The sequence below is a fragment of the Pristiophorus japonicus genome, chromosome 7 (genome assembly GCF_044704955.1).
Source record: "Pristiophorus japonicus isolate sPriJap1 chromosome 7, sPriJap1.hap1, whole genome shotgun sequence".
Taxonomy (NCBI): Eukaryota; Metazoa; Chordata; class Chondrichthyes; family Pristiophoridae; genus Pristiophorus; species Pristiophorus japonicus.
The window spans coordinates 102563998-102577869 of record NC_091983.1 but is presented as its reverse complement, the minus strand read 5'-3'; the positions used below and the strand labels follow the sequence as shown (position 1 = coordinate 102577869).

At 43.0% G+C, this 13872-nt stretch overlaps 1 protein-coding gene across 1 annotated transcript in view; it reads left to right on the top strand.

Annotated features, from left to right (window-relative positions):
* LOC139266821 (macoilin-like) overlaps positions 1–13872 on the top strand; it is a 203525-nt gene that overhangs the window by 175260 nt on the left and 14393 nt on the right. Inside the window, exons 9-11 of the mRNA XM_070884426.1 lie at positions 10578–10736; positions 10865–11047; positions 12648–12768. Of these exons, the coding sequence (XP_070740527.1) occupies positions 10578–10736; positions 10865–11047; positions 12648–12768 (463 nt within the window). The remainder of the gene's footprint in view (positions 1–10577; positions 10737–10864; positions 11048–12647; positions 12769–13872) is intronic.

Here is a 13872-nt window from a genome sequence, read left to right as displayed (position 1 = left end):
CCTCATCTCCGGAATCAGCCTAGTGAAACGTCTCTGTACCCCCTCCAAAGCTAGTATATCCTTCCTTAAGTAAGGTGACCAAAACTGCAGGCAGTACTCCAGGTGCGGCCTCACCAATACCCTATACAGTTGCAGCAGGACCTCCCTGCTTTTGTACTCCATCCCTCTCGCAATGAAGGCCAACATTCCATTCGCCTTCCTGATTACCTGCTGCACCTGCAAACTAACTTTTTGGGATTCATGCACAAGGACCCTCAGGTTCCTCTGCACCGCAGCATGTTGTAATTTCTCCCCATTCAAATAAAATTCCCTTTTAATGTTTTTTTTTCCAAGGTGGATGACCTCACACTTTCTGACATTGTATTCCATCTGCCAAACCTTAGCCCATTCGCTTAACCTATCTAAATCTCTTTGCAGCCTCTCTGTGTCCTCTACACAACCCGCTTTCCCACTAATCTTTGTGTCATCTGCAAATTTTGTTACACTACACTCTGTCCCCTCTTCCAGGTCATCTATGTATATTGTAAACAGTTGTGGTCCCAGCACCGATCCCTGTTCCAACTCGAAAAGGACCCATTTATCCCGACTCTCTGCTTTCTGTTAGCCAGCCAATTCTCGATCCATGCTAATACATTTCCTCTGACTCCGCGTACCTTTATCTTCTGCAGTAACCTTTTGTGTGGCACCTTATCGAATGCCTTTTGGAAATCTAAATACACCACATCCATCGGTACACCTCTATCCACCATGCTCGTTATATCCTCAAAGAATTCCAGTAAATTGGTTAAACATGATTTCCCCTTCATGAATCCATGTTGCGTCTGCTTGATTGCACTATTCCTATCTAGATGTCCCGCTATTTCTTCCTTAATGATAGTTTCAAGCATTTTCCCCACTATAGATGTTAAACTAACCGGCCTATAGTTACCTGCCTTTTGTCTGCCCCCTTTTTTAAACAGAGGCGTTACATTAGCTGCTTTCCAATCCGCTGATACCTCCCCAGAGTCCAGAGAATTTTGGTAGATTATAACGAATGCATCTGCTATAACTTCCGCCATCTCTTTTAATACCCTGGGATGCATTTCATCAGGACCAGGGGACTTGTCTACCTTGAGTCCCATTAGTCGGTCCAGCATTACCCCCCTAGTGATATTGATTGTCTCAAGGTCCTCCCTTCCCACATTCCCATGACCAGCAATTTTTGGCATGGTTTTTGTATCTTCCACTGTGAAGACTGAAGCAAAATAATTGTTTAAGGTCTCAGCCATTTCCACATTTCCCATTATTAAATCCCCCTTCTCATCTTCTAAGGGACCAACATTTACTTTAGTCACTCTTTTCCATTTTATATATCTGTAAAGCTTTTACTATCTGTTTTTATGTTTTGCGAAGTTTACTTTCGTAATCTATCTTTCCTTTCTTTATTGCTTTCTTAGTCATTCTTTGCTGTCGTTTAAAATTCTCCCAATCTTCTAGTTTCCCACTAACCTTGGCCACCTTATACGCATTGGTTTTTAATTTGATACTCTCCTTTATTTCCTTGGTTATCCACGGCTGGTTATCCCTTCTCTTACCGCCCTTCTTTTTCACTGGAATATATTTTTGTTGAGCACTATGAAAGAGCTCCTTAAAAGTCCTCCACTGTTCCTCAATTGTGCCACCGTTTAGTCTATGTTCCCAGTCTACTTTAGCCAACTCTGCCCTCATCCCACTGTAGACCCCTTTGTTTAAGTATAGTATGCTCGTTTGAGACACTACTTCCTCACCCTCAATCTGTATTACAAATTCAACCATACTGTGATCACTCATTCCGAGAGGATCTTTTGCTCGGAGATCGCTCATTATTCCTGTCTCATTACACAGGACCAGATCTAAGATAGCTTGCTCCCTTGTAGAGCTTCTTGAGTGCAGCTCCAACAACACTCAAGAAGCTCAACACCATCCAGGAAAAAGCAGCCCACTAGTTTGGTACCCCATCCACCACCTTAAACATTCACTCCCTCCACCACCGGCGCAACGTGGCTACAGTGTGTACCATCTACAAGATGCACTGCAGCAACTTGCCAAGGCTTCTTCGGCAGCACCTCCCAAATCTACAACCAAGGGCAACAAGCGAACGGGAACAACACCACCTCCAAGTTTCCCTCAAAGTCACACACCATACTGACTTGAAAATATGTCATCCTTCCTTCATCCCTGCTGGGTCAAAATCCTGGGACTCCCTCCCTAACAGCACTTTGGGAGTACCCTCACCATATGGACTGCAATGGTTCAAGAAGGTGACTCACCACCACTTTCTCAAGGGCAATTATGAATGGGCAATAAATGCTGGTCATGCCAGCGATGCCCACATCCCGTAAATGAATTTAAAAAATCATTAGCCTGTTTTCAATCTATTGATATCTCCCCAGTTTGACTCCTTCACAATAATTGTCAGTGCCTCACAAATCTCCGTCCTAGTATCTCTCAGCACTCTGCAATAAATACTGTCTGTTCTGGAGATTTATTTGTTTTTAGTCCTTTAGCCTGTCTAGAACTTCCATCTCATATATGATGAAGCAATTCATTGTGCTCTGGATATTTTTGAGATGGCATGTTGCTCATGTCTTCCCTTGTGAATACTTGGATGAAGTCATAATTCATAATAATTACCATTCTGTGCTCCTCAGTTTTAAGCCCATTGCATCTTTTACTGTTCTGAACTCTTCTCTGACTGCCCTGTTACTGTTGTGTTACTGCAAGAAGTTTTTACTCTTGTGCTTAGCCTCAACTACTGTGCCTTTTTCCAGGTCTCTCTTTGCTCTTCCAATCACCCTTTCAACATATTTCAGCAATTGCTTACACTCATCCTAGTGATCCGCTTCCCCATTCCCTCTGCAGAAATTGGAGAAGCCGTTTTTTCTCTTTATCTCATGTCCAATTTGTTAATCGATTGAGGGTCACATTTACTTAATCGGAGCTTGTTGGTATCTCCTCCTGGCTCCATATCACTTAAAAAAAAATGAAACTTACGTTTTCGATGGCAGCTGCTGGCTAGGCCACATTCAAGAGCTAAAAAACCTGAGTGGAGTAAAGCAGACATTGGCTTGCTGTGCTCAGGGCAGCTCAATTTCCCAGAGAGACCCTACATCAGGTTTTAGCATATACAAGGGGCCTAACTCCTTGAAACATGGCCCGACCCAATTCCGAGTCAGATGTTTTTCAATGAGGTGCAGGTTGTTGGTCCCCAAATTGGGTCTCATTGTGCCCATTTTGTGCCTGTAAAATGGGCATAATTAGATTCAATTTCTACCCCTTGGATTCGATAACATAATCTTAAATATCACAAAATTGAAAAAGTGTAAAGTATATTATGCTTTTTTTAATTTCCAATTTTCCTTGAACTGCCCCTAAGCTGCAGCTGAGAGTAGAGCAACTAAGCTGCTTCCCAGCTCTGATGATGATATTTTGACCAGGGCAAGGGCAAGGTGCACAACCAGAGACCACAGGTGCTCCAATTTCTTTTTTCTTATGAGCAAATGCTCCCTACGGGCAAGCAGCTGAGATTGTGAAGTCAGTGATGTTGAATGTACAGGTGCCCTTGGGACCAAGGCCATTCCGGATTCTGGGCTTTTCCGGATTTTCCATTTGTTTTCTGACGTCACGAATCTGGAAAAACCCGAGCCCAGGTTTAGGTATTTTCGGATTTCGGAACGTCAGAAAGGGTGTTAAGGATTCCCGGCGAAGAACTGTTCGGGCCTTCCGGCCCCGCCAAGGATGTTGTTGTCGGACGAGCCCCACCAAAGACATCCTCATGCCAACACTACCAAAGATGTTCTCGGGTGGGCCCTGCCAAGGTGGTCGTCGGGCGGCCCCGCAAAGGATGCCCTTGCGCTGGCCCCGCCAAGGATGTTGTCGGGCAGGGCCCCGCCGAGGATGTGTTCGGGCGGGCCCCACCAAAGAGGACGTTGGGTGGGCCGCCGAGCAGGCCCTGAGGTAAGGGCAGTGGCAGCGAGGCGAGCAGGGCGAGGTGAGAGGAGGCTAGGCCTGAGGTCGGGAGGCGACGAGGCCCTGAGGTTGGCAGGGTCGTTGGGTCCGAATTCCGGATCATTTTACTGATTCCTGACAACCCTGAGTCTGGATTCCGGAACATTCTGGATTCCGGAACTCCGGATTCTCGACGCTACACCTGTACCTGTATCTGCCACAAATGCTATCTGTGTTGTCTGTTTTTATTTAAATCTGAGAGGAATCATTAAATGGGCTGTGGTACTGAGTTTTGCAAATTGATCATTTCTGTCCCATTTCTAGACACCCTGAACTAAATATAGAAACATAGAAACATAGAAAATAGGTGCAGGAGTAGGCCATTTGGCCCTTCGAGCCTGCACCACCATTCGATATGATCATGGCTGGTCATGCAACTTCAGTACCCCATTCCTGCTTTCTCTCCATACCCCTTGATCCCTTTAGCCATAAGGGCCACATCTAACTCCTTTTTGAACTGGCCTCAACAACTTTCTGTGGTAGAGAATTTCACAGGTTCACAATTCTCTGAGTGAAAATGTTTCTCCTCATCTCAGTCCTAAATGGCTTACCCCTTATCCTTAGACTATGACCCCTGGTTCTGGACTTCCCCAACAACGGGAACATTCTTCCTGCATCTAACCTGTCCAATCCCGTCAGAATTTTATATGTTTCTATGAGATCCCCTCTCATTCTTCTAAATTCCAGTGAATATAAGCCTAGTCGATCCAGTCTTTCTTCATATGTCAGTCCTGCCATCCCGAGAATCAGTTTGGTGAACCTTCGCTGCACTCCCTCAATAGCAAGAATGTCCTTCCTCAGATTAAGAGACCAAAACTGTACACAATATTCAAGGTGTGGCCTCACCAAGGCCCTGTACAACTGTAGTAAGACCATCTGCTCCTATACTCAAATCCCCTAGCTATGAAGGCCAACATGACATTTGGCTTCTTCACCGCCTGCTATACCTGCATGGCAACTTTCACTGACTGATGTATCATGACACCCAGGTCTCGTTGCACCTCCCCTTTTCCTAATCTATCACCATTCAGATAATATTCTGCCTGCCTGTTTTTGCCACCATAGCGGATAACCTCACATTTATTTAGATTATACTGCATCTGCCGTGCATTTGCCCACTCACCTAACCTGTCCAAGTCACCCTGCATCCTCCCTCACAGCTCACACCACCACCCAGCTTAGTGTCATCTGCAAACTTGGAGATATTACACTCAATTCCTTCATCTAAATCATTAATGTATATTGTAAATAGCTGGGGTCCCAACACTGAACCTTGCGGTACCCCACTAGTCACTGCCTGCCATTCTGAAACGGACCCGTTTATTCCTACTCTTTGCTTCCTGTCTGCCAACCAGTTCTCTATCCACATCAATACATTACCCCCAATATCACGTACTTTAATTTTGCACACTAATCTCTTGTGTGGGACCTTGTCACAAGCCCTTTGAAAGTCCAAATACACCACATCCACTGGTTCTCCCTTGTCCATTCTACTAGTTATATCCTCAAAAAATTCCAGAAGATTTGTCAAGCATGGTCACCCATTCCCTATCTGCCTTTGTAATCTTTACCTGCGGTGTGACCAACTCACTAAACGTGCTATTCACGACATCCTCAGCATTGCGGATGCTCCAGAGTGAATCCATGCGCAGCTCCAGTGCCGCAATGCTGTCTGTCAGGAGCTGCAGCTAGATGTATTTTATGCAAACATAGAAGTCAGGGACACTGGGAGCGTCCCTGACTTCCCACATAACACAGGAGGAGCATGACACACGTCTGGGCTCTCATGCCATGACTTAACCCTTAAATTAACTTAATTTGGCAACAATGTCTTTGAAAATGAGCAGCTTGTTCATTCAGATTCAGCAAATGGTTCCAGCAAAAGGGAAGCACCATTAAATAAATGAACCATGTGCATTCTAATTCTGCAGCTCAGCTTAGAGCTTCTGATATAACGTAGATTTAAAAAAATCATTTTAGAACTTGTTGTGGAGTCTAGCAAAGACACTCAACATAGATCTGTATATAGAGAAAAGAGTTGTTTAATTTGCTCGGTCGATCAAGGGAGACACGGCTCACACCAGTTCCACAACTGGGTGCATCCCCAACCGTTCTCTCCGAGCAGCCTCAGGGCTGCTGTTTTTATACAGTCAAAATACATACAAAATCATGAAGCTATGCGTGGAAGTTCTTCATTGGTTGTTTCCTTAATGTGTCACAAGTCCTCGCCTACCTACAACAATTTCATTGGTGCATACAACTACAGCAATTTCATTGGTACATACAATTTTGTTACATCATCCCGTGCGCCTCTTATCTGATTAGTCACGTGCTACATCATTCCTGTGAAATCCTTCCAAGACCCATTTATCTTGTGTAGCTATCTCCTTGACTAGGTTTGACAGACAAAGCTGAGGTGTCTCAATCCTTCTCTGTCTTCCGTTATCTCGTACCATTATATGCGACTCCTTAGCTAGCCTTGCAGTTTGTTTTTTCTATGATTATTGTCTCCACCCCAACCAGTTGTCTGGTTTTACTACGATAAGCTGGTTTGTATTCGGACATTTTCCAGATACTATCTTCTTGAGAGTTTCTATGAACTCAGCCACAAACCTTTTAGGAATTACTAGTGAATCTACCCTTTGCACCTGGTTGTTGTTTCGTGAGCCTAATCCTTGATAACAGCAAGAGTTTTCTGCATTTCTCTTTGGATAATGAGTTCAGCGGTATTCCATCGTGTTGAGCAGCATGTACACTTTTCACTTCTCTCAGCCCTGCTTGTCTACAATCTAACTTTACTTAATTTTTGCCTAAACAGAATTGATATATTTCAAATGATCTCATAGAATTGATACAATTTTATTAAAGCGTGAGCCCATTCTAAGTCATTTTAAATGCCTATCCACAAGCATCCATGTTTAAATTCTTTAACTAAATTAGTCTGATATTACTTTTCCCATAAGGAATTTAATCAGATTGTTTAAATACCTTGAATGCTGGAAATCTAACCCAGAAAATGCTAGCAATACATGGTTGAGCAGTGGTTGAAAGTGACTGAGGACAGGTAGGTTCGAGGTGTGACCTTTCACTAGAACTGGTATGGTTGGGCTGTGACAATGCCTTCTCTCGGACTGACAAGAACAAGGCAGAATCTGCACATAGAGACAAGGATGGTAGGGGAGAACAATTGGTAGTATCCAACAGTTCAAAAATACTACTTTGAGGCATCTCATGGTCTCACAGCCCAGTAACAGATGTTGAAATAAGAAAGAACTTGCATGTATATACTGCCTTTCGTGATCTCAAGATTTTCCAAAGTGCTTTACAGCCAATGAAGTATTTTTAAAGTGTAGTCAGTGTGGTAATATAGGAAAAATAATAATAAATATAATGGAAGTCAATTTGTACAGAGCAAGGTCCCACAAACAGCAATTAAATAAATGATCAGATAACCTGTTTTAGGTGTTGCTTGAGAGATAAATCTTGGACAGGACCCCGGGGCGAACTTCAACACTTCTTCAAATAGTGCGATGGATCATTTACATCCATCTGAGTGGACGGACAGGACTTCGGTTTAATATCTCATCCGAAAGACAGCATCTGTGACAGTACCGCACTGAACTGCTGGTGTAGACAATATGCTCAAGTCTCCCAGCCAGGAACTAATGCAGTTTTTCCGTTGCTGGCTGATAGACTAGCTTCCTTAGCCACAGAAGAAATTAATGATCTCTGGAAAAAAAACCTCATGAACAGCCAGTTTAAAACATGAGATACGATAAGTATCTTAACATGAGGTACCCTGAACATTGGGGGGAAAAAACTGCTTTGCTAGTCTGTAGATACAGGTATGGGTGATTCAAATACTTCATCTTGCAAGGGCAAGAATACAGTTGCCACCATCTCTGATGACAAGGGCTTCAGTCGCTGTTGTAGACTGACCTTCTAGTTGACTAAAGTGGACTGGGAAAATAGATTAAAGTATAAGATGGTTGATGAGCAGTGGCAGACATTTAAGGAGATGATTCATAACTCTCAACTAAAATATATTCCAGTGAGAAGGAAAGACTTTAAGAGATTTGAGAACCATCCATGGCTAACTAAGGGAGTAAAGGATGGTATCACATTGAAAATAAAGGCATACAATGTTGCCAAGATTAGTGGGAGGCCAGAGGATTGCAAAACATTTTTAAACTAGCAAAGGACGACTAAAAATATAATAAAGAGCGAGAAGATGGATTATGAGAGTAAACTAGCAAGAAATATAAAAACAGATAGTAAGAGCTTCTACAGGTATATAAAAAGGAAGAGAGTAGCTAAAATAAACATTGGTCCCTTAGAGGAGGGAATTAATAATGGGGAACAGGGAAATGGCTGAGACTTTGAACAAATATTTTGTATCTGTCTTCACGGTAGAAGACACTAAAAGCATCCCAATAATAATAGATAATCAAGGGGCTATATGGAGGGGGGAACTTAAAACAATCACTATCACCAAAGAAAAAGTACTTGGTAAAATAATTGGACTAAAGGTGGACAAGTCCCTTGGAACTGATAGCCTGCATCCTGGGGTCTTAAAAGAAGTGGCTACAGAGATAATAGATGCATTGGTTACAATCTACCAAAATTCCCTGGATTCTGGAGAGATCCCAGCGGATTGGAAAACCACAAATGTAACGCCCCTATTTAAAAAAGGAGGGTGTCAGAAAGCAGGAAACGATAGACCAGTTAGCCTAACACCTGTCATTAGGAAAATGCTGGAGTCCATTATTAAGGAAGCAGTAGCAGGACATTTGGAAAAGCATAATACAGTCAAGCAGAGTCAGCATGGTTTTAAGAAAGGGAAATCATGTTTGATAAATTTGCTAGAGTTCTTTAAGGATGTAATAAGCAGGGTGGATAAGGGAGAACCAGTGGATTTCCAGAAGGCATTCGATAAGGTGCTACATAAAAGGTTACTGCACAAGATAAGAGCTCACGGGGGTGGGGGTAATTTTTAGCATGGATAGAGGATTGTCTAACTAACAGAAAACAGAGAGTCTGGATAAATGGGTCATTTTCCAGTTGGCAAATGGTGACTAGCGAGGTGCTGCAGGAATCAGTGCTGGGGCCTTAACTATTTACAATCTATATTAATCACTTGGATGAAGGGACCGAGTGTAATTTTTGCTGATGATACAAAGATGAGTGGGAAAGCAAGTTGTGAGGAGGACACAAAGAATCTGCAATGGGATATAGACAGGCTAAGTGAGTGGGCAAAAATTTGGCAGATGGAGTATAACATGGGAAAGTGTGAGGCTATCCACTTTGGCAGGAAAAATAAAACAGCAAATTATTATTTAAATGGAGAGAGATTAGAAAATGCTGCAGTACAGAGGGACCTGGGGTCCTTGTGCATGAAACACAAAAAATTAGTCTGCAGGAACAGCAAGTAATCAGGAAGGCAAATGGTATGTTGGCCTTTATTGCAAGGGGGATAGAGTATAAAAGTAGGGAAGTCGTGCTACAACTGTGCAGGGTATTGGTGAGACCACACCTACAGTACTACGTGCAGTTTTTGTCTCTTTATTTAAGGAGGGATATACTTGCATTGGAGGCAGTCCAGAGAAGGTTCACTAGGTTAATTCCTGAAGGGGTTGACTTATGAAGAAAGCTCAAGCAGGTTGGGCCTTTACTCATTGGAGTTAGAAGAGTGAAAGATGATCTTATTGAAACATATAAGTTACTGAGAGGGCTTGACAGGGTAGATGCAGGGAGGATGTTTCCACTCGTGGGGGAATGTAGAACTAGGGGCCATAGTTTAAGAATAAGGGGTCGCCCATTTAGAACTGAGATGAGGAGAATTTTTTTCTTTCAGAGTGTCATAATTCTGTGGAATTCTCTGCCCCAGAGAGCTGTGGAGGCTGGGTCATTGAATATATTTAAGGTGGCGATAGACAGAATTTTGAACGATAAGGGAGTGAAGGGTTATGGGGAGCGGGCAGGAAAATGAAGCTGGGTCTATGATCAGATCAGCCATGATCTCATTGGATGGTGGAGCAGGCTCAAGGGGCTAAATGGCCTACTCCTGCTCCTATTTCTTATGTTCTTATGTTCTGCAAGAAATGAAAATTTTTAAAACCCCTTTTGCTGATACAAAACTTCTTTAATGGCAATACAAGCACTTCATTTATTTTTACTTGCTTTGCTTTTATCACTTTGGGCCTACATTTGCAGCAAAACCTGTCAATGGCTTCTTCTGCTTTCCTAAATCTTTTGGGAAAGAAATATATATTCCCATTTCAAGATTTACTGGGCGATTATATATGCTAATTTTGTAGCAAAAACAAAGCAGCATCCCATGAAGATGCGTGTTTGTGAGTGTGTGATAGTTCACGGTACACAGAAGAGAGGACCGCTTTCATTTTCCATTTGATGACATTTTCCTTGTCGGGTATGATGCAGGTCACAGTATTGTCGAGCCACTGATATGTCTCACTATAAGAATGTAACCACACAAGTTAATCTTTTCACGAAGTACTAAAAGTTAACCATATATATTTTCCTTTCCCTAGATTGGAGCATGACATAAAGAAGCTGAAGGCAGACCTACAAGTCTCTAGACAATATGAACAGGAGCTCCGCAGTCAGGTTAATGTTTTGACCAACAGCAAACAAAAAATACGGTCTGAGCTTGTTCAGCTTCGACAAGAAAATGAGCTTTTACAAACCAGGTAGGAATGGTGTCAATGCACAGCACTGAGGTTAGCATTATTTAATCGGCAGTGTTGCTCATATTAAATGGATAATAGTAAGCATGCTATAATATTAGTGTAACGGTTGTGTTTCACTTTATTTTAAGAATGCATTGTGCTTTGCAAGCAAAACAGAAAGACAAGCAGAACATCGCCTACTTAGAGAAAAAGCTAAGGGCAGAACTGGAGGGTCGAGCTCTGCTGGAGAAGCAGCTAATGGACGCAAAGAGGAGGAAAACAGATGAAACTGCAGTTCTTGCTCGGGCCATCTCACTCAATGCATCCATCAGGTATTGCTGTGCTGTGCATGTCTCATGCAATATACAGGCTAGCTACAGGGTGGCTACAGCAGTCATGGTCAGCAGCCTTTTGTTTAACGCCACCTATTACTCCCAAATCAACGGGAAGATGCAGTCTGGGCTCGTATTTGGTTGAACCTGATGGAAGTTTATTTCCTAAATTATGTATATACATTTGACTCATACTAAGCACAAAGTTGAGATGTATTCCATTCCCCTGGATTGTCATCCCTTAATAAATTTGCCACATGCAAAGAGAGGAGTTTAACGTTATAAACTGAAACCAATTTTAACTGTTGGCCAGTTTTTGACGAATGAGTAGCTGTGAGTTAGACACTGCAGGAAGAATGTTCCCAATGTTGGGGAAGTCCAGAACCAGGGGTCACAGTCTAAGGATAAGGGGTAAGCCATTTAGGACCGAGATGAGGAGAAACTTCTTCACCCAGAGAGTAGTGAACCTGTGGAATTCTCTACCACAGAAAGTTGTTGAGGCCAATTCACTAAATATATTCAAAAAGGAGTTAGATGTAGTCCTTACTACTAGGGGGATCAAGGGGTATGGCGAGAAAGCAGGAATGGGGTACTGAAGTTGCATGTTTAGCCATGAACTCATTGAATGGCAATGCAGGCTCGAAGGGCCGAATGGCCTACTCCTGCACCTATTTTCCATGTTTCTATGTTTCTATGACCCACTGCATCAGAAATGAGGCCCAGGGTATTTTAGCTCCTGAGCCTCATTCAAATTCCACCGTCCGATTTGCCACCCGCTCCGGAAGCTAGCAGGAACCTGCGGGGCTCGGAGATAACCTGCCGAGACCAGGTAGAAGGTGGAATTGGCTGCTCAGACCTGCTCCTACTGACTGGGCAGGTCAGCTTAAAATGATCTCCTGAGGGTTCCTATATCTCTCTGACTCCCTACCTCTCTCCTCCTTTAGGACAATCCTTCAAATTTACCACTTTGACCAAACTTTTGGTCACCTGTCTTAATGTTTCCTTCTCTGGCTTGGTATCAATTTGTGTTTGATAACACTCTTGTGAAGCGCCTTTGGACTTTTTACTATGTTAAAGGTGCTATATAAATTCAAGTTGTTACTATTTGCCACCATTCCTAATGAGTGGAGGATGGGGGGAGGAAAAATTAAAGGCAAAATTTACCGAGGAACTTTCAGCTATGGGCAGCAAAGAGAAGATAAATATTAGCATACATTCTAAATTACCTTATTAATATATATTAGCTTATTTATAAATTTTTGATTTTGAAGATAGTTTATATTTTCCCTAATTAGATAGAGAGACTTATCTTTTCACCACCAGAAGGTTAATGCTGGTCTCTGTTTACTTTTGTAACAGTCCTGAATGTGTGAGGACAGGTACTGTCATGTGTTGGAAGCACCATGCAACCCCTACTCTCACCTCGTATGATATAGCACTTATTTTAGTTACCCAGAAGGGTGCCAGGATTTGAACCCATGGCATCACTGAGCTCCAGTTTGACACTCAAACAACCAACCTGTTTGGCCCTTCAAGATTACTTCAGTGGTTAGTGGGGGTTTTGTGGTATATTTTCTCTCTTATGAATTATTCCTTCCAGGGGAGACTGCACAGACACCCTGAAGAGCAGAATGAAAGAATTGGATGCAGAATATAAACAGCTGCAATCAGAACTCAAAATGAAGGATGATCACCTAAGAAAAGTAGAGTGGGAAGTGCAGGTAATCATCTCACATCAAGCTTCAGAGTACTTTTATGCGTTGCAACAAAAGCTCGTCTTCATCACCAATATCACCATTGCGGCAAATTTCAACCATTGCTTGAGTGCTGGGTGGTTCTGTGGTTTAATGACTGGTTGTTTTCACATTGGTTGAATGCTGGGCGACATTAGTTGGTTGGCTCTGTGTAATACCATTATTTGAATCTTAGATGGTGCTGTGGTTTGTTGGCTGGGTGTAACAGCATTGACTGAGTGCTGGGTGGCGCTGTGGTTCTTTGGCTGGGTGTAATAGCATTGGTTGAGTGCTGGGTGGCTCATGTGAGGGAGTGCAGCAAAGGTTCACCAGACTGATTCTCGGGATGGCGGGACTGACATATCAAGAAAGACTGGATCAACTGGGCTTGTATTCACTGGAGTTCAAAAGAATGAGAGGGGATCTCATAGAAACCTTTAAAATTCTGACGGGTTTAGACAGGTTAGATGCAGGAAGAATGTTCCCAATGTTGGGGAAGTCCAGAACCAGGGGTCACAGTCATAGGATAAGGGGTAAGCCATTTAGGACCGAGATGAGGAGAAAATTCTTCACCCAGAGAGTGGTGAACCTGTGGAATTCTCTACCACAGGAAGTTGTTGAGGCCAATTCACTAAATATATTCAAAAAGGAGTTAGCTGTAGTCCTTACTACTAGGGAGGATCAAGGGGTATGGCGAGAAAGCAGAAATGGGGTACTGAAGTTGTATGTTCAGCCATGAACTCATTGAATGGCGGTGCAGGCTCGAAGGGCCGAATGACCTACTCCTGCACCTATTTTCTATGTTTCTATGTTTCTATGTGGAAGCAAGTCATCCTCGTTTGAGGGACTGCCGAAGATAGAAACATAGTGAATACAGGCCCTGTCGATCCAGTCTTTCCTCATATGTCAGTCCTGCCATCCCGGGAATCAGTCTGGTGAACCTTCGCTGCACTCCCTCAATAGCAAGAACATCCTTCCTCAGATTAGGAGACCAAAACTGAACACAATATTCCAGGTGTGGCCTCACCAAGGCCCTGTACAACTGCAGTAAGACCTCCCTGCTCCTAAACTCAAATCCCCTAGCTATGAAGG